General features: G+C 39.6%; 1 protein-coding gene across 3 annotated transcripts in view; it reads right to left on the reverse strand.

Moving 5' to 3' along the window:
* POLD3 (DNA polymerase delta 3, accessory subunit) overlaps positions 1 to 27,216 on the reverse strand; it is a 68,584-nt gene that overhangs the window by 14,360 nt on the left and 27,008 nt on the right. Inside the window, exons 8-13 of one of the 3 annotated variants that reach the window (XR_011075477.1) lie at positions 22,962 to 23,124; positions 20,529 to 20,635; positions 14,745 to 14,857; positions 13,543 to 13,621; positions 8,521 to 8,799; positions 6,621 to 7,427 (exon numbers count right to left, since the gene is read on the reverse strand). Coding sequence is in view for 1 of the 3 variants with exons in the window: in XM_068556391.1 (XP_068412492.1) it covers positions 8,597 to 8,799; positions 13,543 to 13,621; positions 14,745 to 14,857; positions 20,529 to 20,635; positions 22,962 to 23,124 (665 nt within the window). In the remaining 2 variants the exon portion in view is untranslated. Of the gene's footprint in view, positions 1 to 6,620; positions 8,800 to 13,542; positions 13,622 to 14,744; positions 14,858 to 20,528; positions 20,636 to 22,961; positions 23,125 to 27,216 lie in introns of those variants that run through there. The other 2 variants (XR_011075476.1, XM_068556391.1) reach the window with 2 other exon arrangements.

Below are 27,216 nucleotides of genomic sequence, written 5' to 3' on the forward strand. Positions count from 1 at the left end.
TCCTGTTCCTTTTGCCTGGGGTGCCCTTCACTTTCCCATTTGGCAAACTTCTATTCTCAATTTAAGCACTTCATCCTCTGTGAATCCTTAATCCCTGAGGTAGTCACAGACAACCTTTCCCTGGGCTCACCCTTACGCAGGGAAGGAAGGACATGGTACAGTGGAAAGAATATAGGTTTCAAGTCAGGAAGCCTGGAGTTTAAACTCTGGCCCTCCTCCCAGGCCAGCTGGAACACCAACCAGAGGGAAAGACATAGTCTTCTAGCCTAATGTATAGTCCACTGGTGTGGTTTTCCTTATGTAAAGACAGATGCAGGGGCTTGTAACCAAAAGATTCAGTGACCTGAACCACTGGTGAGATTATCCCTATCTGGGATTGACAATTCTAAAGGTGTAATTCATTTAACTCCTTTTGTTCCAACCTCCATGTTTGCTCACACACCCATATGACGGGAAGTCAGCTTCCTATACAGGTTTGCTAATCACAACCACTTGAGTATTCTAGTTCCTCCAATTTTTTGTTACAAATTTATTATTAAAAATAAATGCATCTCACCTTTGCCACTTACTGGCCAAATCATTTAAACTCTGAGCCTCTTTTATCTTCATTTGTAGATGAAAAGTGTGGGGATTAGAGAAAATGGATTGAGCACAAATTTTGGCCCATGGTAAGCACTAATATTATTGTATCATTATAGCACATTTAAATTATTTATCTATGTCTCTCCCTCCACTAGATAGTAAATCCCTCAAGGGCAAGAAATTCATCTTTATATCCCCCAGCATCTAGCACAACAGTGCTGGGCACATAGAAACTTCTGGCAAAAGTCTGTGAGATGCATAACATGCACACATTTTGCCTTTCCAATGCCTGTCAGTTGCAGGAAGGCAGAGAACTTGTTGTGTGCTTTTCTTTTATCTTTCACAGCAGCCACCATGGTTGTGGAGCAAATCAGTAAGCAGTCATTTAAGGCAAACTCATGAGTAGACCAACACATTCTTCTTCTTAGCAGTTGCTCTACAGTGGAAAAGATACATGTTGTGAAGTCTGAAGACCTAGGTTCTAGCCCTGGTCCACTGCCTTAATGTGAGGTGTTAGGCATACTCGTTAAATGACCTATGCTTGTTTTCTGCAAAACAGGGGACAGAAAAACCTTGAGGGTCATCACAAGGATGAAATAAGATGAAGTAAAGCACCATGTAAAGGTGCTTTAAGAGGGACAAAGGAAACACTCCTATCAGGCTTTATGGTTTTCAGGAAAATGGTTCTGCTTCCTGTACATCCCATTCCAGGAGAGAATAAAAAAGCACAATAGGGCTTCCCTGGTGGCGCAGTGGTTGAGAATCTGCCTGCCAATGCAGGGGACACGGGTTCAAGCCCTGGTCTGGGAGGATCCCACATGCCGCGGAGCGACTGGGCCCGTGAGCCACAACTACTGAGCCTGCGCATCTGGAGCCTGTGCTCCGCAACAGGAGAGGCCGTGGCAGTGAGAGGCCCGCGCACTGCGATGAAGAGTGGCCCCCGCTCGCCACAACTAGAGAAAGCCCTCGCACAGAAACGAAGACCCAACACAGCCAAAAATAAAATAAAATAAATAAATAAAAATTTAAAAAAAAAAAAAGCACAATACCATGATTATGCTATATTTATGTAATCTTCACATATCTTTTAGGAAAACCTGGTTTTGAGAAGACTCCCTTGGCCTAATTCAGAGCAATCAGTGGCTAACAAGCGTCCTGGGGCCACTTTACTACCTGCATGGCTTAAATAGGGCAAAAAATGCCAAATTTCTTTTTGATTTTCTTACAAAGCTTAAGTCAAAGGCAAGGCCAAGAGTTGGACAATCTTTTCCAAGGAAAAAGTGTTCTTGATTTAAACTAAAAGCAACCAAATGGATTACTTAGGGAACTATGCTCTGTTCAGAAGAGTTTCCTGATGATCTAAAATTAATTATAAAACTTTATTCTAGCCTCTCTTTACCTTCTTCTTAACATTTATTAGTCTGCTTATCTAACTTTGTAATTTAGTAAGTATGGTATACTGAACATAATTGAATCTTTGTTTACAGATTCAGGACCACGTGGCGGGGATGCTGTAGAGAGGACTCATGCAGCAGACGGGTGGCTGAGTTAGATAAACATTAAGATCACCTTCAAATCTGACAATCTGGGATCTGAACAACTTAGTTGTACTTTCACTTGTAAAACCGAACATGAATCATCATTGGGCAGTGTGGCAATGTGAACTAATATATAGCCAAGAGCAGTATAGCACAGTGGTTACGACTGCAGGCACTAAAGCCAAATTGTCAAGACTGATATCCTGGCTCTGTCACTTGCTAACTCTGTGACCTTGAACAAGTTTCGTTATTTCTCTGCTTCAGTTTCCTCATGTGTAAAATGGAAATAAAAGTACCTGTCTCTTAGAGTTGCTGTAAGGATTAAGAGTTAATATATCTGGGGGGAGAGGCAAAATAGGGATAGGGGATTAACAGGTACAGACTACTAATATAAAACAAATAAGCTACAAGGACATATTGTACAACACAGGGAATATAACCAATATTTTATAACTATAAGTGGAATATAACCTTTAAAAATTGTGAATTAGTGTGTTGTACACCTAATATTGTACATCAACTATACCTCAATTAAAAAAAGAAGCTAGGGGCTTCCCTGGTGGCGCAGTAGTTAAGCATCCGCCTGCCAATGCAGGGGACACGGGTTCCAGCCCTGGTCCGGGAAGATCCCACATGCTGCGGAGCAACTAAGCCCGTGCGCCACAACTACTGAGCTCATGTGTCACAACTACTGAACCCTGTGCTCCACAACAAGAGAAGCCACCGCAATGGGAAGCCCTCGGCAACTAGAGAAAGCCCGCGCACAGCCACGGAAGATGCAACGCAGCCAATAAATAAGTAAATAAAATAAATCTATTAAAAAAAAAATGAAGCTAATACCTTTAACATTCTTGGAACAGTGTCTGGTACATAGTAGGTGCGCAAAAAAATATGAGTTATCCTGCTTTCTGTTAGCTTAATATATGTCAGAATACTAGGGACTGACTGCCCATGCAACATTTCATTAAAGCCTGAAAACAACACTTTAAGGTAGATGGTGTAGCTCATTCTAAAGATGAGGAAACAAGTTCTTGGAGGATGAGTGTCTTACCTGAGGTCAGTGCCTTAAACAGGGTTTGAATCCAGAGCCCTCTGCCTCCCAACTTGTGTTATTTCCATCACAGCACCCTGCTTCCCCAGTATGTCAAAATTGTTGAGTGTGTGCAAAACTGAGTTGAATTCATGCCGATCCAATATACGTAGATCCTGTAAACTGCCTTTTGGAATAATGCTGGGTACCTGCTTGCTATCTTGTCAATACTCTCATTTTTAAGGTAGGGCAGAAATAACCCCATTAAGGATTCACTTTATCATGGTTTACTTATACCATGATTGTATAAATGGTGATGTTCAAACAGCTAGATAAAAATCCACTAAAGGGGGGCTTCCCTGGTGGTGCAGTGGTTGAGAGTCTGCCTGCCAATGCAGGGGACATGGGTTCGAGCCCTGGTCTGGGAGGACCCCACATGCTGCGGAGCAACCGGGCCTGTGAGCCACAACTACTGAGCCTGCGTATCTGGAGCCGTGCTCCGCAACGAGAGGCCACGACAGTAGAGGCCCGCGCACCGCGATGAAGAGTGGCCCCCGCTCGCCGCAACTGGAGAAAGCCCTCGCACAGAAACGAAGACCCAACACAGCCAAAAGTAAATTAATTAATTAATTTAAAAAAAAAATCCACTAAAGGGACTTCCCTGGTGGTCCAGTGGTTAAAACTCTGCACTCCCAATGCAGGGGGCCTGGGTTTGATCCCTGGTCGGGTAACTAGATCCCACGTGCCGCAACTAAAGGAGCCCGCATTCCACAACTAAAGATCCCACATGCCACAACTAAAAGAGCCCGCATGCCGCAACTAAAGATCCCACGTGCCGCAACTAAGACTCAGTGCAGCCAAATAAACATTTTTTTTTAAATCCACTAAAATGGTGAACCTTCCCTAGCCTGTTTCTCGTCTTAAATCCTTTGTTATTCTTTACACAGGACTATAAATTTTCACCCATTATGATTATCCAGGTTCTCTTCTGAATTAAGTCCCTCTTACCACTCATCTAAGCATCATCTCAGTTGCTATCTAATGCTATTTAGTGTGCCTGTCCTCCACTCCAAAATGATAGCCTCTGAGCTCTTGCAATCCCTCAAGTATCTTATCCAGGACTAAACATAACTAGTATTCAACAACTGTTTGACCCTTTGGATTTGAATGACCCAAAGTAGATGCTAAATAATGTGGTTTTTCCATTCTTCAAGAGCAGTTCAAAAGACATAAGAACCTTGAGAAAGAAAGCCTTAAAAGACTGAAAAAAAAAGAAGTTAAAGAAGGACTAGCTGTGAAGAAATTTGAATATTAAAAAAAAAAGAGGGGGAGAAGCCAAAGTGAAGCCTCAAGAAACAAGGAGTCTGGCAAAAGCAAATGAGAACAAAGAAGGGGAGAGGTGGCAGAGGAGCCACATATTAGGGTTTGAAATGAAGGGGAATTCTAGAGTTAAGATGGGTTTGGATCAGAAGCCTTCCCAAGTTTCTCAGGCTAAAGAGCCTGGGTGGCAATCTGTGGGTGGCCCACACTTAAGAACACAAAAAAACTGGACATAGATACAAGTGGTGAGAAGTGTCATGCAGCAGGGAGTGGCAAGAGTCCATCCTAAATGCAGTCATTTGGGTACAACGTGCCCTTCAGAGAGGGCATAGTGACAGCATGGGCTAATTTACAGAGCCGCCAGGGTTAATAACTCAAAAAGCAATACTGCCTTCTCACAACAAAACGAGGCAGCCCCAGAATGTTTTGTGGTGGTTAAAAGCTGCATTACAGCATACTGAGATCCCGGAACCAATGAAAGGAGACAAGTTTACCAAAACGAGTCTTGACACAGAGTACGTTTCTGGCAAATACATTATTATGCACTCACTCTACTCAGGTCCTGGAGCAACTATTTCGTTTCCTTATATGGCCCTTCTCTTCAGCTCTCTCCTGTATAATAACTAATGTCTTCTTAGAGAAACAAAGAAAAGGAATAGAACTGTTCCACTTGTCCTCCTCTGTTTTTTTCAGGGAAATGAGTAGAGGCTCATATCATTGAGAGTGTCAGAGAAGAAGTACCAGTATTTGAAATCACTTTTTAAAAACTGAAATCATTTCTGCTAGAGAAAGCTGCTTTGATGGGGGGAGGCAAGGGAAAATACTGCAACTGCCTACCCTGACTGCCAGAATTAAGCAGTCTTACTTTAACCAGAACATTTTTCTTTAATTCCATTAGAACTTTAATTTGAATACTACTAGAACTAAGATACGATGGGCAAGCATGGGTAGAAACACTCCCCATATGGCACACAAAATCAAAGAAAATGCCAGCTGTCACGCTTAAATAAAAATCAACTTCTAATGTTACTCCTCTTCTTAAAATTCTTTGATTGGCCCTCATAGTCTTCAAATAAAATCCAAACTCCTTAGCAGGACCCCAACTTCACTTCCCAATATATTTCCCTCCCTATTCCCAAATTCTAATAGTCCATTTCTCCCCAAAAGTCATGTTCCTCTACCTGGAAAATCCTTTCCATTCCTCTTTGCTTGGTAAAATCCTACTCATCCTTCAAAAACACTGCTTGGCTTTCTCTCCTTCAGGAAGACATCCTCAACACCCCCCCTCCTATGAGCTCTCTGAGGACCCTGCGCTTATTTATCATTGCGCTCACCATGTGATGCTATGATTTCACTTTACTTTCTTGTCCCTTCCACTAGTTCCTGAGGACAAGTGCCAAATTCTAGGATTCTACCTTCTAGTGCTCAGATAGAAGCATGACATATAGGAGATACGCAATAAATGTTTTAATGAATAGTAAATATAGCCATCTACGAATCTCACTTTCTCTAAATAAGAAAATATACTCTCTAAAGCCTTTCATAAAATAGGGTAACTATCTTCCCTCTTTGACCACACTGACAGCCAGAATGATGATTTTGAAAGAGTGTAACATCTGGGTCATATCCTTGATAACATTTCAGGAAGTTGGTGGCTGACTGCATCATTTATGACATCAAGAAGGAAGCCATCATTTGCAGAGCACCTATGTGTGCCGAATTTATTCTGTATACACATTACTTCACTCTTGGTGGCCCATGGTAACTTGTTTGAGCTCTATTTTGATAAAGAATCTGAGGCTTAGAAATCTGCCCAAGGTCACAGAGCCAGCAAGTGGTGAAGCCAAACTAACACAATGTGCAAGATCAGGACTAGATTTTCTTCTAAAGAAACTAAAAAATGAGGTTGGCTGAATCTAAGATTTCCCACAGGACTGAAAAAATGATGAAGACAGCAAATAACTTGTCCATCTCAGACTATGGGTATGCAGTTTGAACAATATAAACTGAAAACCAGCCTTGTTCCTGTCCAGAGTTTAAATAATTGCATACACTGTTGCCATCCTGTCAAATAACAGATTCATCAGACAATCAGTTTGAAGCACTGTTTTAAAACAACTTCTCAAATTTATTTAACTCATGTGGATAACATGGTAGAGTTTTTTTTTTTTACAAAAAGAAGGAAACAGCCAGCACTTACTACTCACTAAGCCTTGCCGACGGCTCAGAGTGTAGGCAGCATACCGGGCACAGTGACCACAGGATTTGCATTATGCTTGCAAAGACAGAACTCCACTAGCACCAGAGTTTTCCAATTCAAAATGTGATTTAATTAGAGATCCCAGCATGATAATTTTTTTAAAAAAAGGCTGGATTGTTGCTTTTTTTCTTTAATTTTCCATTTCTATTTAGAAAAATGACTAGAGGCAATGGCGAAAATAACCATTTAAAAGGGATTCCTCTCCAGAAGTTTTTTGTAAAGTTAAATCCAGCCTTTCCACCCTTCTCTCCATCCTTTTACATTTTAAAAAGAAGGGAGTTTGGAATGTGTCAACCTTTACTCAGCTTGCTGCACAAAGCCTCTGCCTTCTCAAGTTGTAGACATAATGCTGGGACTAATCTCCCAAACCTCTGGTTTTAATCAAGTCCATGGGGTGCCTGGCTGGAGGGCCCTGGGTGACAGTTGCTAAAGAAGCTCCTATTAATCTAAGGTCAGTCACAACACAATCCTAACCTTAAACAGTAGACGGCTGACTGCATCACTTACGACATACACCAGGCGAAGGCAGAAGGAGCAAGAGGCAAGTCAGACGTCCCTCGTCTGTTAGTCATGAGTCACGCCAGCAGCTGAGCCTGTGTTCCTTTCCCCAGAGCTCACTGTGCAAGGTCACTGCCACACCACCTCCATCCCCTGAGCTCACTCTCCAGCCATAAAGGAAGGTGCTTCCAAGTTATCACTGGAATAAATGATTTTCCATAAGTAACAAAAGAAAATGTTTAGATCTACCAATGACTCAGGCTCTCCATCTCTTCTTGGGGAGCCTGTACTTCTAAGCATGTGAGGAAGTTAAAAATACAGAGGTGCAGCATCAGTAGACAATGTGCTTTACCTCTTCCTCATTACCTTCCTGGAAAACTGTTGTTTCTAACATTCAGTTTCCTTGAAAAGGAGAAATTTTACTTAACTGTTGTACATTGCATGTAAGAAGGAACTTCTCTTTTTAGCCTTCATTTCACTGTATGGGTTTCCCTCTCTAGGTACTGAGAGTGGGAAAGGGAGAGAGAGGAGGAGACAAAAATCACAAAGTGTCGTATAAAGCACACCCTGTGTCAGCAACGTGACAAGTCCTCTAATGGCATCAATGTTGACTCTAAGTAATTTCTGGCGGGGTTGAATACATCATTACATTTCTATTTGTGCTCTGCCTGAGGCTTTTCCCTAACCACTAATTGCGAATAAAGGGCTCAAGAGTAAGAGCTTTTGTGAAAGGGCTAGAACACAAGTAATGTGCTGGTCTGTGGCCAGGTGTCAGTGTACTTTATAATGGAGGAAAAGAGGATTACCGGGAGATTTTTGTTTCAGCCTTTAGTCCAACCAAGATTTAAAAGACTTACAGAAAATGCTTCACACAGAAGTGTGGTAGTGGGGAAGGGAGGATGGGGCAGTGGTAAACACATCCAGTAAAATTCAGGCATAAAAGAATACCCACACAAGTCCACAAAATACAAAAGAACAAGGAGGATCACTTCCTGAGCCAGAAATGGATGGATAAGGGCACAGGGTGGGTAGGGCACAGTGGATTAGCCACTAACGGCTTCAGTGATAATTCTGAAACCTGTTCCAATTTATTTTTGGAGTGAATTCTTCTCCTGGACAGGTCAAAATTGTACTTAAAAAATGTCATTAGAAGATAACAGCTTTTGAAATATTCTTTTGCCTCTTGCTTCCAGGTGATTTCCTTTTTGTTGAAAACCAGAAGCCGTATAAACCTTACAGGATGGAAGAACAGTCTTTTGATAAAGATGAGGTGAGGCACTGGATGAACTTACACAGTAAGTGAGAGTCTGTATGTCTTGGTCTTGTCCCTTGACCACTCCACATCTCTGACCTAACAGAGATGGCAGTTCACTTCCTCTGGAAGAAGCCAGTAATGGCCACTTGTCTATTGGCTTTGCCCAGAGCAGCAGTTCCTTTCTTTGGGCCCTTTCGTTCCTCTTTGGGTTCCTTTTTCAGAGTCATGGCGGGAGGCCTATGTACAGAGGAAGTCTTCATCTTAAGCTCTTCTTCACTATCTGTGCAGGATTCACTCTCGTAGACCTTTTCAGTTACTGGAAGAACACAGAAAAAAATGGGATATGAGTGGGTTGAGTCATTTAGAACACTGCTCTCCCGAGAGGATGAGATGTCTGGTTCACTCCAGTACCCTCAGACCCACTGACCAAGGGAGGTGTGCTCACTGACCACCGCAGCTTAATCCCGCTGGGAGATCAGATCCCTCCTCAGGGAGGAAGCAGTATTTTGAGCTCACACAGGCCTCTAGCTGGGGCTCAAAATCAACATTTACCCTTACTCCGTCACTGCTATGCCCCATGCCTTTAAGTGGGCGCTTATCATGCGGTTGCCCAAATCCTGCATTTGGGCCTTGGTCTATGCTTAGCTAACTTGCTGAGCTCTACATCAGAACTGTCTGCATCTCAAACACCTACTTCTACCTCCATGCTTTGACTGATTTCTTCAGTCTCACCTCCCTGACCCCCAGTGCCTGCCATTTCCATCACTGGTTTTCCTGGTCTTAAGCTCTGCTCTACCAGCCAGTCCCCATCCTGCCTAGCCAGACGCATTGCCATGGACCCTCCTGGCTAGTCCTATCCTGATGTCACCCACTGTGAACTGGAGATTAGCTACTCAACTATTCAGTTCTTGGTTCTCAGTGACCCAGGATTTAGTAATGGTCTACATCATGAAGATGACTATCTCAAGTAAACTTGGTCAGATGACAAACTTGATAGTTTTAATTTTTTTTATTTTTTTTTAAATTAATTAATTAATTAATTTATTTTTATGGCTGTGTTGGGTCTTCGTTTCTGTGCGAGGGCTTTCTCTAGTTGTGGCAAGCAGGGGGCACTCTTCATCGCGGTGCGCGGGCCTCTCACTATCGCGGCCTCTCTTGTTGCGGAGCACAGGCTCCAGACGCGCAGGCTCAGTAATTGTGGCTCACGGGCCTAGTTGCTCCGCGGCACGTGGGATCTTCCCAGACCAGGGCTCAAACCCGTGTCCCCTGCATTGGCAGGCAGATTCTCAACCACTGCGCCACCAGGGAAGCCCAAACTTGATAGTTTTAAAGAAGGACAAAGATAAAATGAGAAAAAGTTCCCAGTGTTTTTACTCCCTGTCAGCCAAGGGTGTCTTTTGCCTTTTCTCCTACCAATAAAATTCACTGATCCCTCCCCATTGGAAACTTTAAAAAAAATTATACCAGTGAGGAGTCACTATAAGGAAGCCCCAAAGGACACAGGCACAGACAATCGCTTCCAACAATGATGTCCCACAGCTGATGAGGGTCTCTTCAATACTACTGCAGTGCACACACCAACCGCAAGAAACAGTACAATGCCACCCTCCTGTGACTTTAGAGAGATGCAGCAGCTGTACAGTCAACGTCATCTAAATCCTTTCTCAGCAAATGATGGAAAAAGGAAAACACCTTTTCTTAGCTGAATAGAGTAACCTAATATGCATAATACTCAAATGAGTAAAGTGAAAGGTATTTTTTCCCATTAACAAACAATGATAGTTTTAAGCTCTCAATTATTGATCATTTCTTTCTAATAAAATATATACGCCGAACTGTTCTAGAGGCATAGGCTTTGGAATCAAATACACCTGTGTTCTAATACCTAGTCTGTCACTTACATAATCTCAAATTTTAATGTGTATCAGAATTACTTGAAGGCTCATTTAAACACGTATGGCTGGGCTTTATTTCCAGAGTTTTAGATTCAATAGGTCTGGGGTGGACCCAAGAATTTGCTTTTCTAACATGTTCCCAGGTGATGCTGATATGCTGCTGGTCTGGGGACCACACCTTGAGAACCACCATTCTTTGCTCCCCTGTAAAAGGTGATATGCTGCCCTACGAAATGTACAAATACACCCAGTAATCTTTGGCAAGCACTCTTCAGTGCTATATTTTCCCCTTGCAATGGGCCACGCTGGAGGTCAACTGGCTATAACCAGTGGAGTATTCCTTCACCTTATTCATCTATTCTTATTAAGGTTGCATAATCAACAGTCCCCTCCCTAAGAGTTCCTAGGATTTGTCATTACTTTCAACAGCCTAGAATTCACTTTGGCTGACCCCTGTCAACTAAGAGGCTAAAAAAACACTAGTAAGCTTTAAATATATACTAAGCATTCTTGAAGGTCTTAAGGCTCCACAGACCAGAGGCATTAGAATCTCCCATGAGCTTATTAGAAACAAAGAATCTCAAGTCCTAACCTAGGCCTACTGAATCAGAATTTGAATTTTGTCAAGATCTTCAAGTAATGTATCTACTCAGCAAAGTTTAAGAAATGTTGCTCTAAGATACTTGAGGAATTTCCATGCTGTACCTGTTAGTTCAACAATTATGATCCCAGAACATCAGCCCCATCCTGATGCAACTTCAAAAGCATTACATAACTGGATTTTAGAACAAAATTATGAGCTGTTATTTACTCAATATCTCAAATTAGGGAATTCTAAAGAGCCACCTACAGATATAGAAAAGACAAGACTTGCTCCTCCATAAGCTATATTATGTATTCAAATGGCGGCATGTCTGTAATATTAAACTTCAGCATCAATTAGCTCATTATTTCATGACTAACCACTGGTTGTTTCATTGCCAATTCTGTGCAATGCACTGCTTGAGGGAGTTAAAAACCAGTCAGGGCAGCACCAACAGAATTTCTTAAGCAGAACACTTTGTATATACCTTAAGAGCTAAAAGGAGCATTTCTATATTCAAAGCTGTGGCTACTTCAAACTACAGAACAAAGGAGATTTCAACTTAAAAATACAGGACCTTTATTTTAGCTGAACAACACGCCACTTTTCTGGGCTGCCATAAAAACAGGCCCAGTTTGCATGGGTAAAAGAATTCTTTTCCACTCAACTGTTTTGCTCTTAGAAATCTACCCTGTCCAGAAGTCCACCCCAAATTTATCTCAGGGGCCCAACTCCCCAGTCCCTGTAGTAAACTCACAGAAAGGGAAAGATCAGCTTTTTAAACCCACAGACCAACTCCCACCCAGCACAGGACAGGAGAAGCCCCCTGTGCTGGTACGTTTGGAACAGTCTGAGCAAAGAGAGGAAAGCAGAACTCCTTTGTTGGTTACAGGAGCCAAGATTCATTAGGTTGAGCTTGGACTAAAAACCTTAAAAAAAAATGTGCTATGTGAGCACAGTTTTCATTGTTGCTTCCAAGGCTCTTAATAGTCCTGTCTGGAGACAGGAGTACAAAAAAGTTCACATCCCATACCTGGCCAAAACTTGAGTACTATGTTTTGAACAAAGCAATAGGTAATTAGCCACAAATTCCCAATGAACTCTCATAAAGATATTTTTGACACTTTTCTTTTGGGGTAGCAGGAGGGAAAAACTGGCACTGATGCTTTTGTCCTCTTAAGTTTAAAAGAAAAAAGACTGCGCACTGCGATGAAGAGTGGCCCCCACTTGCCGCAACTAGAGAAAGCCCTCGCACAGAAACGAAGACCCAACACAGCCATAAATAAATAATAGTAAAAAAAAAAAAAGAATAAAAAATTCAACAGTAAATACGTAAATTACCATTAACAGTCAAACCAAGAGGCTTGAAATTCATTACTAGAAGACTAAAAGCAAAAAACAAACAAATAAAACAAAAAAAGACCAAAATCCAGAATTCATAGGCACAAGAAAGTTAGCACTGAAAAGACAGAAATTTCCTGTGTAAGGAATTTTATTCCCAATCACCTGCTACAATTAAAATGGCAGAGGCCTTTTCAGATGAGTGGGAGGTGGGGAAGGGGAGAGGGCTCAAGACTGATGAAAGGTCTTCACTAGTTTTAACAACCACATTGCCTAGGGAAAGTTGATTCTTCAGAGTCTATCAATCGTTTTAAGACAAAAATTTGAACCAGAAAAGGAAAATCAAGAAAGGGAAAAACTACTTCTCTAGGAGAGTCAGCGTGTGGCAGGTGCCACAGGAAAGGAGAAATGACAATTCTGGGCTATCTCACTAACAAGAGGTTGAAGAGCCTAAACCCACAACTTTTTACAAACACAAAAGACAGTACCAGGATCTGAACATCTCATCGGGCTTCAAGTGCTAAATCCTAAAAGCCCCACAGAAGTCGGTCAATCGTGGTAGAACAAGCTAAAACATGGCTGAAGAATCAAGCAATGACTCAAGGCCTGAATTCTAATTTCCCTCTAGGCCTCCATAAAAAGCACATGCTTTTACCTAACATGGCTTACAAGCAGGAAACATAAAGGAAGTGATTTGGAAGAGTCAGACCCCTCTACAGAACAAACGGGACAAAACACAAAGAAGACTCTTGACACTCTCTTCAGAGTCTAGTCATCTATAGGAGCTTCTTTTCCACTGTTCAAATGTATAAAACAAACATTCAAAAAAACCCCAAATGTTTCTCAATGTCTATGATTTAAAATTGGTATTGTGGTTTCCATCTTGAAAGTGTTTTTTAAATATATTACTTCACATGAATCTTCACAACAATCCCACACGTAGGCAAAATGGTATTTTCCCTCCACTCCACAGATCAAGAAACTCCCCACCGAGATGATGTGACTTTTATGCAAGATCTCAAGCATATGACCCAAACAGGAACCCAGGTATTCTGACTTTAGTTGTAGTGTTCCCTATATTCCACTACTAAAGGTGTGGGCCACAGGAAAGCAGCCCAGCACCACCTGGGGATGAATCATGTGCATATTAAAGTCTGAGGCACCCTGCTCTGTAAGGGATTAAGGTGCTCTCCACGGTAATAACTCTATCTCTGGATTTGGAGTCAAAAAATTTTCTTACCTATGCAGCCCTCCTCGTCCACAAAGGCTTTAGATTTTAGCACACGTTTTCGTTTTCTTTTGTTTTCTCCACTTGAGCCCTAAAAGATCATAGGAAGATCAGAGGATACAACATTAAATTGACCTATCAAGCTATAGAGAAAAATAACAAAAGCTTTTTACTCTATAACAATCACCCTCCAATATTCTATGACGATAAAAAGTTAAACAAGTTATCTACAAATTTCCCTTTAGGGGACCAGCCCAACCACAGACAAGTTACGCTCATTGATACTTCATTGTGAGAAGAAAAGTAGCATGTTGAGCAAAGAACTGTGTTCATTCAGTCAACAAACTTTTGTTGGGTAGTGCAGGCATCAAGGTTAAAAAGACCAATAGGACAAGGGCCTTAGTGGAGGAGAGAGACAAAGAAAACAGACCATTGCAATCCACTGTGGTAAGGGCTTTAATGGAAGGCCACAGCAGATACTATGGAAGCGCTCAGGGAAGGCCTCTAAACCAAACCAGAGGTCTCCACGGCATCCACCCTTGCTGTGGATACCTGCTAGTTCAATCTTGACACTGCAACGTTACAACTGTCTAATTTAGTATCAAAAGGTATTACTTATACCAACTTCCTTTTCTCTCCACTGGTCTTCCACCCCATTTTCTCTTCAGCTAATGAGGAAATTAGTGCAAAATTTAAATGACAGTCTTAACACAAAGAATTAAGGAAAACTAATAGTCATAAAGGAAAAAAAACGCCCATCTTCTCAGTCCTTCATTATCTACACTAACAGATGCAGACAAGAGCCAGATGAAGATCATTGAAAACTGTATTTCCCCATTTGCAGCCCTTTTCTGGAAGAGCAACAAACCTGCATAAGTTGTTTGTTCTACTCTGTCTTTCACATACTCTGCTGCAAGACTTCACTTTGCACAATGCCAACAGGAGTTGGGTGGCACAGCTGCCCTAAAGCTGGAGGGAATGAAAAACAAAAGAGCTCCCAGGATTGACTTCGGCCACATTCCTGAGATGACACCTAATGGCTGAACTCCCTCTTCAGGTGAGAAGAGAGGGAATGCCCATTCTGCACTACCTATAGGAGAGCAGGACGAGACAGGAGCCGGCTACTGACATCTGTGAAGTGTATAGCAGCGAACTAACGTAGCAGAGTAGTTTTATCCTTGGGTGATAAAGGACACATCCCAGTAAAGTTGTACCTTGACAGAAGGAGGCTCTGGCTCAGTCTTCAGCACTGGTTCAGGAGATGGAGAAGCAGGAGGAGGTGGGGATGGTGACTCAGCTTCATAAGCCCCAGGAGAGTCTGGTATGACTGAAATAAGGAAACAAGCTTAGATAAGAGAACTACAGCAGTGTCTGGTACAATGCCTTCTCCACTGGCTCTCTAAAATTCCATGTCCAACAAAGGGTATTTTGCAAGCAGTAATTCATGACAACCAAGGACTCTGCAATTATATAACTATAAATACCTTTAAAATACATATTTTATTAATTTTCATACAAAGAGAATCAAAGAATCAAGAATTATTAGAGCTGGAATATACCTTAGAGATCATCTTAGCTAAGCTCCTAATTTTATAGATAAGTCAAAGTATGATGTTGTTTTATAAATATCCACTGATCATCTACCATGTGTCATGTATTTCACTTACATTATTTTACTTTATCCTCACAACAAACCTAAGAGACAAATACTATTATTCATACATTAGAATTGAGAAAACAGAGGTTCAGAGAGGTTAGTTAACTTGCCATGGGCACAGAGCTTGCAACCGAGGCAGGAAGTTTTAGACCCCTGTCAGTCTGATTCCATAGCCTTACTATTCCAACTATCCCATGCTACCTTACCACTCAGGGCCAGACATTTTCTCTTAAGATCAAGTAAGTGGAGATAATCCTCAGATTATACCAAATGTGAGTACCTTTCATCTGAAGAGCTACAAATCCGTTAACAAATATATTTAAAATACACCGACGCATCCACATTCCTTATGCTTATGTCACTAAAAATATATTGAGGGAGGATGCTTGACTAAGGCAGACAGACATGGATTCTAGCATATGAATGTGGGCAAGTTGTAAAAAAATCTCTTTGAACTTCAGTTGTATAAAACAGAAATAATAGTAACAGTGATTTTGTGACTGTGATCTGAGGATTATTTGCCATCACTTGAGATGTATGTTAGACTGAAATTTTCCAGCTGATATTAAGAGCATAAACTGTGGGGTGGGGGAATCATCTTTGACACGATGATCACAATTACAGCTCTAACAGCTAGGACTTGCCTGTTAATATGTGTTTGGGAACTACGTCTCACTTGCCTCACTGATGAGGCTTATTTTGCTACACTGAGATTATCAGGAAAGAATATTTTAAGGAGAGAAATATTGCTATGGAAGTGGTACCACCTGAAAAGAGAGTGCCACCAGAGGGATCCCATCATTTCTGAATAGTTCCAGAAATAGTATAAGGCCCATAAGAGAGGAAGTGAAAATCCTCAGCTGACCTATCGCTTAATTACCACAAAGAAATTGCTGGTCAAGGGACTGGGTAAGCTGCTTAGCCTCACCTGCTCCCTGAATCTCCTGGCTGTATTCAAATTCTTAGCACAAGTCTTGGATCTGAAATTCTCCCAACCGATTAGGTCAGTGCTAAAAATTATGACAGTGGAGGGTTCAAGGCCAAATGACCTGAAGAGGTGAAGCAGAAAAACAGCCAGAAAGAAACAATAAATTATACACTTCAAGTATGAAATGGGCCCCAAAACTTTATAAGCTCTAGGAAATAAAAACATAAAAGGAAAGTGGTCCAGCTATCAACCAGCTCTGGGAGGCTAGAACATGATGGGAGCTCAAGGAAGCAAAAGTCCAGTCAAACCACAGAACCAAGCACCCGTTTTTCTGAAGGTATAGCTATTAAGAAAGCTGTGTCACAATGTATTACAGTGGTAGGAGTGAAGTTTATGTGGTGAGGATGCCAAAAAAAAAGGAATTTTGAGTACTCTCAGTAATAAGTTTAAGAGTTCTTACTCTATTCCCAGTTCTGTAACGACTTAACGAAGGAGAACACAATCCCAGTGGCGCCCTCTAAGATCCCTCTCACTGCACTGCATGGACTGTTTATCTACACTCCCCCTTCAGACTCTAAGCTCCACACAGGCAGAGGCACCACGATTTCCCTAGCTAGCATTGAATATACAGTAACAATTTCTTTTAAATAAAGGAAAAGAATCATTTTCTGAACTAAATCTCGGATGATGGGCTTCTAGGTCAAGGAAGATTCAGCATATACCTCCTTCTCCCTTCCACACACCCCCAAAGAGAAACATTATAAACGATACTAAAGGAAAGAAATGTTGTAACCCTCTCATAATAGGGAAGAGAAGAACACCAGAGGAGCCAAGGGCTCCTAATGAATAAGAAATTTCAACAAATCCCTGGAAGATGGAAGGCAGATGGGAAAAAGTTGACAAGGGAAGCATCAGTCAATTAGGTGAGTCTGACAGGAGAGGTTACTATACATTATAAAACTTGTATTTTATCTGATTTTTGAAATTGTGTACATGTATTACTTTGCTTAAAAATTTTTTTTTAAACAAAATATTTTAAGAAAGGAAGGACAGGGAAAACAACTAGAATTTTCTGGGCTTTACAAACATTAATCATTCATTTTCATAATAACCCTACAAAATCACTATTACTATTTCTGTTTTATATTGATACAACTGAGGTTCAAAGAGATTTTTTAAAAACTTGCCCACATTCATATGCTAGAATCCATGTCTGTCTGCCTTAGTCTTTATTACCAAGCCAAGCATTCTCCCTCAATATATTTTTAGTGACATAAGCATAAGGAATGATGGATGCATTGGTGTATTTTAAATATATTTGTAACGGATTTGCAGCTCTTCAGATGAAAGGTTCTCAAGTAGTGAAACATCACTCACCCTAGGAAAGCAACTTTTGTTGGGGCAGAATAAGAGCTGTGGTAAAACTAATTGCAGGGATCCAGTAATGCAACCACTGTTTATCAGAGTTTTCTGGAAGAGATGGGTAACTAGAATTCCTGAAAATCATTCATAGCTTCCTAGGAAATTTTTTTAACTACTTATCTTAACCCTTTAAAAAAGGGGTTGTGGGTCATTTGCTTAACATTCTCTATAAGCAATTTGCAAGGACTGAAAATGGTAGCAAGGACTGAAACATACCATTTAAAACTACTTTTTCCTAGCAATATAGATATTATTCTTAATGTTATTTCTCTCTGGGTCTGGCCTTTTCTTGCTTTACAAAGAGAGTATGTAAAATAGAACTGCTAAAGGTGCTTATGACTCTGCCAGGGAGAAAGAGAAAGGAACAGTCCCTTGGGTAGAGAGTTAAGGATATGAAGTTGACGGGAATTTTCTGAGAGAAGGTACTTTCAAGTGTGTTTATTACCATTAAACGCTTACTGAATTTCAATAGGAAAAGTGGGGTGAATAATAAGAAAACTGACTATATGTTAAGCTCTGTCCCGGCACTTTTGACGCAGCATCTTATTTAATGTTCATAAAAGGCCGGCACAGTTTGTGATAACATCCCTATATTAGAGATGAGAAAACAGGAATTGATTAAGTTATCTGCCTAAAGTCACATGGTCAGTGGTAAAGGTTACGATTTAAACCCAGGTCTGTCTAACTGCAAAGTCTCTGCCATTTCCTCCACTCCTGCTGCTCATGTACTAACTTCGAGCTGAAGACAGCATATTGAACTAACAGTGTAACAGAAATAAAACAATAATAGGTTAGAGTCTGTATGAAGGTTTAAAATGAAATCCCACTGGCTTTGAGACAAAGAAGAAATTTAGGAATAAAATGGCAAAGGTTTATAAATTTAGTCAGATGCCAAAAATTACCTTTGCCAGAAAAAAAAATCTGAGAGCCTCTGCTTTATATCATCTGCTATTATACGTTGTCCACCTCTTTCACATTTCTTCTCCCTTCCAAACTAAATAACCCCACTCATATTTCTAATCACTTAAGGGTATTATTTTTGTGAGCTAAGGATCAGAACTACAGAGAATATTTCAGAAGTATGTAAAGAGTGTTCAATCAACCACAGTAATTCCTTGACTTAGAGCTGACTCCACTAATACTAGAGTATCTAGTTTACTTTTTTAATGCACATTAGGATGATGGCTTCAAAGACTTTTCTAGAATCTTCCTCAAGTTCTTTTCCTGGTTGGAATTTAGGGAAAACTGTTCCAATTAGCACACATTCCTAAGTTACTTGCTAAGTTATTTTCCTGTGTGTCTGCATAGATTTGCCTCTATTTCCTCAACTCTTAACCAGTCAGAATGTTCCTTGATGGTTGTTTCATCACACACTTGGGAATCTTCCTTTCTGTAGTCTTGGTTAAAGCATTTTGATAAATGACATGGAATTAAGTATACACAAACTGCCCCACTGGGATGCTCACAATACCCTATCCCTATCCATTCCACAGTCAATGGAAACCCTAAATCCATGGAAGAGTCAAAGATGTACCTCTGCCATAGACATATTCAACTTTCTTGTACAATTTCTTAGATATATTCATTTCCTTTGCATTACTGTCACCTGTATATGTAATTTGTTTTTTCACTCACTTGAGCTAATATCCCCCCACTTTTGGGGAGCCTCTGTTACCATTTTCAGTGCTTCTTACAGTAGTTTCTGGTAAGAGTAGAGTCTAACAAGTTTAGCTTTGTCCTTCAACAGCATAGCAGGTTCCTTTTTTTACATTCATTTTTCTTTAATCTCTTTTTAGTGTCAGTTTGTTTGCTTTTGTCTACCTTTATATGATGCTGAATCCCTTTGGACGAGAGTTCCCCTGGCCATTACCTAAAATGTTTATACTCATTAGGCCATGAATTCATGGAGGATCAATCACAGCAGCTCAAGCTTTTCACCACTGGTTCTCAAACCAGGCTTTTCAGGATCGAAGTCGTCTGGCATATCAGTCCAACCCAGGTATCGTTCTCTTTGGTCTCCTCCTTTTTCTGTACACTTTCATTTACACATTTTGGGAAGGATACTTGATACTGGCTCTTAGAATAATTGATATTCTTTTAAAAGGCACATTAACTTTTCAGGCGAGACTCTTGCCCTTATTCTGTTCGCTTATTGTACAACAGTGTCTACAACTTAAAACTGGAAGGGTTCACAGTGTCATTCCCTCTCAACAATGACCATACAGGTTCTTCATCTTAGCATGGTTTTACTTATGTGGTACAAAACACCACCAATACCCCTGATGCCTACAATATCACCCATTTTATAAGATTCACATGAAGGTACCCAAAGGAAGAGCTCCATTTTATTTTTTAAAAAAGAAAATGTCTTTGATAATAAATGTAATAATCCTTATTCTCTTTCCCTTTGTATTTGCTACTTTGACAAATTACCATAAGATTATGGTTCTTGTCAAAAGGTTAAAGTAGGTTTTAAACAGAAATAGGTACACTGTATCTCTCAGTGCTTGGATTACTATTGTCACTGTGACCCATAATAAGTAACTTTTTAGCTCCTTGAGCCTAAAATCATCATAATAAGAACTGACCCTTCTGTGGACGGAATGTTTGTGTTCCCTCAAAATTTATATGTTGAAGCCCTAATCCCCAATATGATAGAAGTAGGAGGCGGACCTTTGGGAGATAATTAAGTCTCGAGGATAGGGCCCTCATGAATGAGATTAGAGACACAAGAAAGATGATTTCTCTCTTTATCATGGAGGATACAGCAAGAAGGTGTCCGTCTACAAATGAGGAAGAGAGCTCTCACCAGGAACTGAATCGGCAGGCACCTTGATTTTGGACTTCTCAGCCTTCAGAACTGAGAGGAGTAAATTCCTGTTGTTTAAGCCTCTCAGTCTATGGTATTTTTGTTATAGCAGCCCAAATTGACTGAGACAATCCCACTAGCCAAAAATTAAAATTAAAATTTAAAAAATTAGCAATGCCCACCTTCATCTTCACTGCTATCAGACTCAGGAAGTTTGATTCTTCTCCTCTTTTTCTTCATGTTTTCAGTTTCTTTTGTCTCATCATCAGATAACTCCACTTGCTTCCTCCTGTTGCCGTTCGGGAATAATTTAAGCATGTTACACAAAATAAAAATGTAAGTATTCATGTGCTACTATCAGCCTTGCTTCATAACTCATGATCTTAATTCCAGAGGGTAGAAAGTAAGAGTCGTAATAGACCCATAAGGATACTCTGCTAACTGACCACAGCTAGGTCACTTCATGGGGTAACCAGAATAAAAACTTTCTCTAGCTCTCTAAAGACCACTGTAAGCTACTTACCAGGTTATTGAAAAATTTTCCAAATTCCTTCTTACTTCCCCTACTGGCCCTTCAATCATTCAACAAGCATTAAATAAGCAGCTACTACCTACATAAAGGCTTTTTGCTAAACACTCAGATGCAAAGATCGAGAAAATACCGTTGTTCTCAAGAAGCTCTGGCAGGAAAAATGGGTATAAATACCACTAACTATAAAATACAATGTGATAAATTTTACTGGACAAATAACCTAGATCCATCTTGACATTATTTAGCTCCTCTGTCTGGATACTCCACCACACTATTCATTCAATCAACAATAATTTATCAAGGGCCTAGTGTGTGTTATAGACACAAATAAGTACAAGACATAGTTTTTACCTTTAATCTTATTTCTTATGTAACTAAATATCAACTTATTTTTCTACCTTAAGCTAGGAAAATAACAAATTAAACCCAAAATAAGTAGAAGGAAATAATAAAGAGCAGAAATCAATGAAATAGAAAATTTTAAAAGGTAAAAGTTATTTTTCAAGAAAAGATTAATAAAATTAGTAAGACTTTTACAAGACTGATAAAGAGAAAAGTATACATTACCAATGTTAGGAATGAATGAAGAAATCTATAGTGATACCTACAGATTCCATAGATACTCAAAGAATAAGGCTATATATATTATAAACAATTTTATGCCAATAAACTCAACAACTCAGATGAAATAAATTCCTTTAAAAACACATTCAAAATTGACCCCAAAAGAATAAGAATATTTGAATAGCTCTATTTAAAGAAATCAAATTCATAATAAAAATTTTCCCCCAAAGAAAACTCCAAGCCTGGATCCACTGGTGAATTTTATCAAATTTTTAAGAAAGAAACAATATATACCTTACACAAACTCTTTGGGAAAACAGAGGAGGAGGAAACTCCTCTCAACTGGTTGTATGAAATGAGCATAACTTTGATACTGAAATCTGACAAAGACATTACCAGCAAAGAAAATAACTGATTATAGCCCCCATAAATATAGATGCAAAGAATTCTTAACATAACATTAACAAATCGAATCTAGCAATATATAAAAAGGATAATACATCATGACCAAGTGGGGTTTATCTCAAGAATGCAAGGCTGGTTTAACATTTGAAAACCAGTCAGTGTAATTCACCACATTAACAGAAACACCATACGATCACCTCAATAAATGTGGAAAAAGTATCTGTCAAAATTCAACACCCATTCATAAAACATTTCAGCAAACTAGGAATAGAAAAGACTTCCTGAATCTGGTAAAGGGCATCTACTAAAAACATACAGTTAATGTCCTACTTGGTGGTGAAATCCTGAATGCATTCCTGGCAATAACCATCAACAGCGAGTGTCGTACCCATGGTTAGAAACATTTTAATCCATCCCAATCATATGTTCCTAGGAGGTGAGGCCCACTGGACAGAGAGCTCTGACCCTCTGAAACATCAGCATTTTGTTGATGTTCTCTAATAGCATAGCCCCAACCTTGCCACAAAAGTCAAGTATGTCTGAGCCTATCAGTGCTGACAGTGTCCTTTAGAATTTCTTTCAACAGACTAGCTCCTACCAACTATGAGGTAGTGTCTCAAATTCCTGGATTCATTTTTAACAGCTTGTGTGCTTTTTATTTTCTTTTCTAATTACATTTTACCACTTGAAAAATAAACTCATTGATATAAAAAGAAAACAAAGAACTTTTTCTCTTAAATTTCACTGGAAACAGTAACCCCTCACTTGGCAATCTGAGGTGAAAAACAGACACAGAGACATACAATCAGGCACACTTATGCCATGTCCACAAATATAAAATGAAGTAAAGGAGAAGACAATCAATTTAAATCAATGGGGCCCAAAAAACTGGCTTTGGGCTCTAAATCATCTGAACTGGCTGGTTCAAGTTCTGCTTCACTAGACAAGCTATGGAGCTTCTCTCTTCATTTTGGTTATACAGCTGTATCCCTAAGGCTATCCCTAGTAGGATTTAGTGCTCAACTGAAAACTGCCTGCTTGTCAATAAGCCCAAAAAGACCTGCTCACCCCCAGCAGAGACACTCTTCCCCCACAAATAACAAAATTTTCCTACCTTTTTTTTTCCTTCTGCTGCATCTTAACAGGCTCTGCTTTTTTGCTAGATTTCTTCAGGCCCACAGGGGCTGCCAGCTTTGGTTCAGTGACAGACAGTGGAGGTTGCTCCACTTTTTTTTCTTCTTTCACTGCTTGTTCTGAATCCAAATTTTTAATTTTATCTGTAAATAAAGTATAGCAGATGACATATAACCCCATCGTGCAATATTAATCTATCATTCCTTTGACAGTTTACTAAGTGCCAGGTAATATATTAGGAACAGGGGCTAAAGGTATAAAAAACAGTCCCTGTCCTAACAGAGCTCATGGTCTAGTCAGAGAACATTTCTCCTTTCCAACTACCACTCTAGCTATAACTGTTTTCATTTCTGCCTCCTGCTAATCCCTCATTATATCAAAGCCCCCAAGCCAAATGATAGTAAACATAGCACTTAGAAAAAAAATGAATACAACTTTATGAAGTACCAACATTCTCATTTGTTAGATGAGGAAATTAAGAGTCAGAGGGATTAAAAGATGTTTCCCAAGAGTATGCAGCTTATGAATTCTGAAAACAGAAAAGCATCTCCTTTGTATATGCAAAAAAATATGAAACACCGCAGAGCCTCCCATCAAGCCTCTTAGATAGCCTCAACCACCAGAGGACAGACAGCAGAAGCAAGAAAAACTACAATCCTGCAGCCTGTGGACCAAAACCCACAGTTACAGAAAGATAGACAAGATGAAAAGGCAGAGGGCTATATATCAGATGAAGGAACAAGAAAAAACCCCAGAAAAACAACTAAATGAAGTGGAGATAGGCAACCTTCCAGAAAAAGAATTCAGAATAATGATAGTGAAGATGATCCAGGACCTCAGAATAAGAATGGAGGCAAAGATTGAGAAGATGCAAGAAATTATTAACAAAGACCTAGAAGAATTAAAGAACAAACAAACAGAGATGACCAATACAATAACTGAAATGAAAACTACACTAGAAGGAATCAATAGCAGAATGACTGAGGCAGAAGAACGGATAAGTGACCTGGAAGACAGAATGGCGGAATTCACTGCTGCGGAACAGACTAAAGAAAAAAGAATGAAAAGAAATGAAGACAGCCTAAGAGACCTCTGGGACAACATTAAACGCAACAACATTCGCATTATAGGGGTCCCAGAAGGAGAAGAGAGAGAGAAAGGACCAGAGAAAATATTTGAAGAGATTATAGTCGAAAACTTCCCTAACATGGGAAAGGAAATAGCCACCCAAGTCCAGGAAGCGCAGAGAGTCCCATACAGGATAAACCCAAGGAGAAACACGCCGAGACACATAGTAATCAAAATGGCAAAAATTAAAGACAAAGAAAAATTATTGAAAGCAGCAAGGGAAAAACGACAAATAACATACAAGGGAACTCCCATAAGGTTAACAGCTGATTTCTCAGCAGAAACTCTACAAGCCAGAAGGGAGTGGCATGATATACTTAAAGTGATGAAAGGGAAGAACCTACAACCAAGATTACTCTACCCGGCAAGGATCTCATTTAGATTTGATGGAGAAATCAAAAGCTTTACAGACAAGCAAAAGCTACGAGAATTCAGCACCACCAAACCAGCTCTACAACAAATGCTAAAGGAACTTCTCTAAGTGGGAAACACAACAGAAGAAAAGGACCTACAAAAGCAAACCCAAAACAATTAAGAAAATGGTCAGAGGAACATACATATCGATAATTACCTTAAACGTGAATGGATTAAATGCTCCAACCAAAAGACACAGGCTTGCTGAATGGATACAAAAACAAGACCCATATATATGCTGTCTACAAGAGACCCACTTTAGACCTAGGGCCACATACAGACTGAAAGTGAGGGGATGGAAAAAGATATTCCATGCAAATGGAAATCAAAAGAAAGCTGGAGTAGCTATACTCATATCAGATAAAATAGACTTTAAAGTAAAGAATGTTACAAGAGACAAAGAAGGACACTACATAATGATCAAGGGATCAATCCAAGAAGAAGATATAACAATTATAAATATATATGCACCCAACATAGGAGCACCTCAATACATAAGGCAACTGCTAACAGCCATAAAAGAGGAAATTGACAGTAACACAATAATAGTGGGGGACTTTAACACCTCACTTACACCAATGGACAGATCATCCAAAATGAAAATAAATAAGGAAACAGAAGCTTTAAATGACACAATAGACCAGATAGATTTAATTGATATTTATAGGACATTCCATCCAAAAACAGCAGATTACACGTTCTTCTCAAGTGCGCACGGAACATTCTCCAGGATAGATCACATCTTGGGTCACAAATCAAGCCTCAGTAAATTTAAGAAAATTGAAATCATATCAAGCATCTTTTCTGACCACAATGCTATGAGATTAGAAATGAACTACAGGGAAAAAATCGTAAAAAAGACAAACACATGGAGGCTAAACAATACGTTACTAAATAACCAAGAGATCACTGAAGAAATCAAAGAAGAAATCAAAAAATACCTAGAGACAAATGACAATGAAAACACGACGACCCAAAACCTATGGGATGCAGCAAAAGCAGTTCTAAGAGGGAAGTTTATAGCTATACAAGCCTACCTAAAGAAACAAGAAAAATCTCAAGTAAACAATCTAACCTTACACCTAAAGAAAATAGAGAAAGAAGAACAAACAAAACCCAAAGTTAGCAGAAGGAAAGAAATCATAAAGATCAGAGCAGAAATAAATGAAATAGAAACAAAGAAAACAATAGCAAAGATCAATAAAACTAAAAGCTGGTTCTTTGAGAAGATAAACAAAATTGATAAGCCATTAGCCAGACTCATCAAGAAAAAGAGGGAGAGGACTCAAATCAATAAAATTAGAAATGAAAAAGGAGAAGTTACAACAGACACTGCAGAAATACAAAGCATCCTAAGAGACTACTACAAGCAACTTTATGCCAATAAAATGGACAACCTGGAAGAAATGGACAAATTCTTAGAAAGGTATAACCTGCCAAGACTGAACGAGGAAGAAACAGAAAATATGAACAGACCAATCACAAGCAATGAAATTGAAACTGTGATTAAAAATCTTCCAACAAACAAAAGTCCAGGACCAGATGGCTTCACAGGTGAATTCTATCAAACATTTAGAGAAGAGCTAACACCTATCCTTCTCAAACTCTTCCAAAAAATTCCAGAGGAAGGAACCCTCCCAAACTCATTCTACAAGGCCACCATCACCCTGATACCAAAACCAGACAAAGACACTACAAAGAAAGAAAATTACAGACCAATATCACTGATGAATATAGATGCAAAAATCCTCAACAAAATACTAGCAGACAGAATCCAACAACACGTTAAAAGGATCATACACCACGATCAAGTGGGATTTATCCCAGGGATGCAAGGATTCTTCAAGATACGCAAATCAATCAATGTGATACACCATATTAACAAATTGAAGAAGAAAAACCATATGATCATCTCAATAGATGCAGAAAAAGCTTTTGACAAAATTCAACACCCATTTATGATAAAAACTCTCCAGAAAGTGGGCATAGAGGGAACCTACCTCAACGTAATAAAGGCCATATATGACAAACCCACAGCAAACATCATTCTCAATGGTGAAAAACTGAAAGCATTTCCTCTAAGATCAGGAACGAGACAAGGATGTCCACTCTCACCACTATTATTCAACATAGTTCTGGAAGTCTTAGCCACGGCAATCAGAGAAGAAAAAGAAATAAAAGGAATACAAATTGGAAAAGAAGAAGTAAAACTGTCACTGTTTGCGGATGACATGATATTATACATAGAGAATCCTAAAACTGCCACCAGAAAACTGCTAGAGCTAATTAATGAATATGGTAAAGTTGCAGGATACAAAATTAATGCACAGAAATCTCTTGCATTCCTATACACTAATGATGAAAAATCTGAAAGAGAAATTATGGAAACACTCCCATTTACCATTGCAACAAAAAGAATAAAATACCTAGGAATAAACCTACCTAGGGAGACAAAAGACCTGTATGCAGAAAACTATAAGACACTGATGAAAGAAATTAAAGATGATACCAACAGATGGAGAGATATACCATGTTCTTGGATTGGAAGAATCAACATTGTGAAAATGAGTATACTACCCAAAGCAATCTACAGATTCAATGCAATCCCTATCAAATTACCAATGGCATTTTTTACGGAACTAGAACAAATCATCTTAAAATTTGTATGGAGACACAAAAGACCCCGAATAGCC

This window comes from Eschrichtius robustus, chromosome 11, assembly GCF_028021215.1.
Source record: "Eschrichtius robustus isolate mEscRob2 chromosome 11, mEscRob2.pri, whole genome shotgun sequence".
NCBI classification, from domain to species: Eukaryota; Metazoa; Chordata; class Mammalia; order Artiodactyla; family Eschrichtiidae; genus Eschrichtius; species Eschrichtius robustus.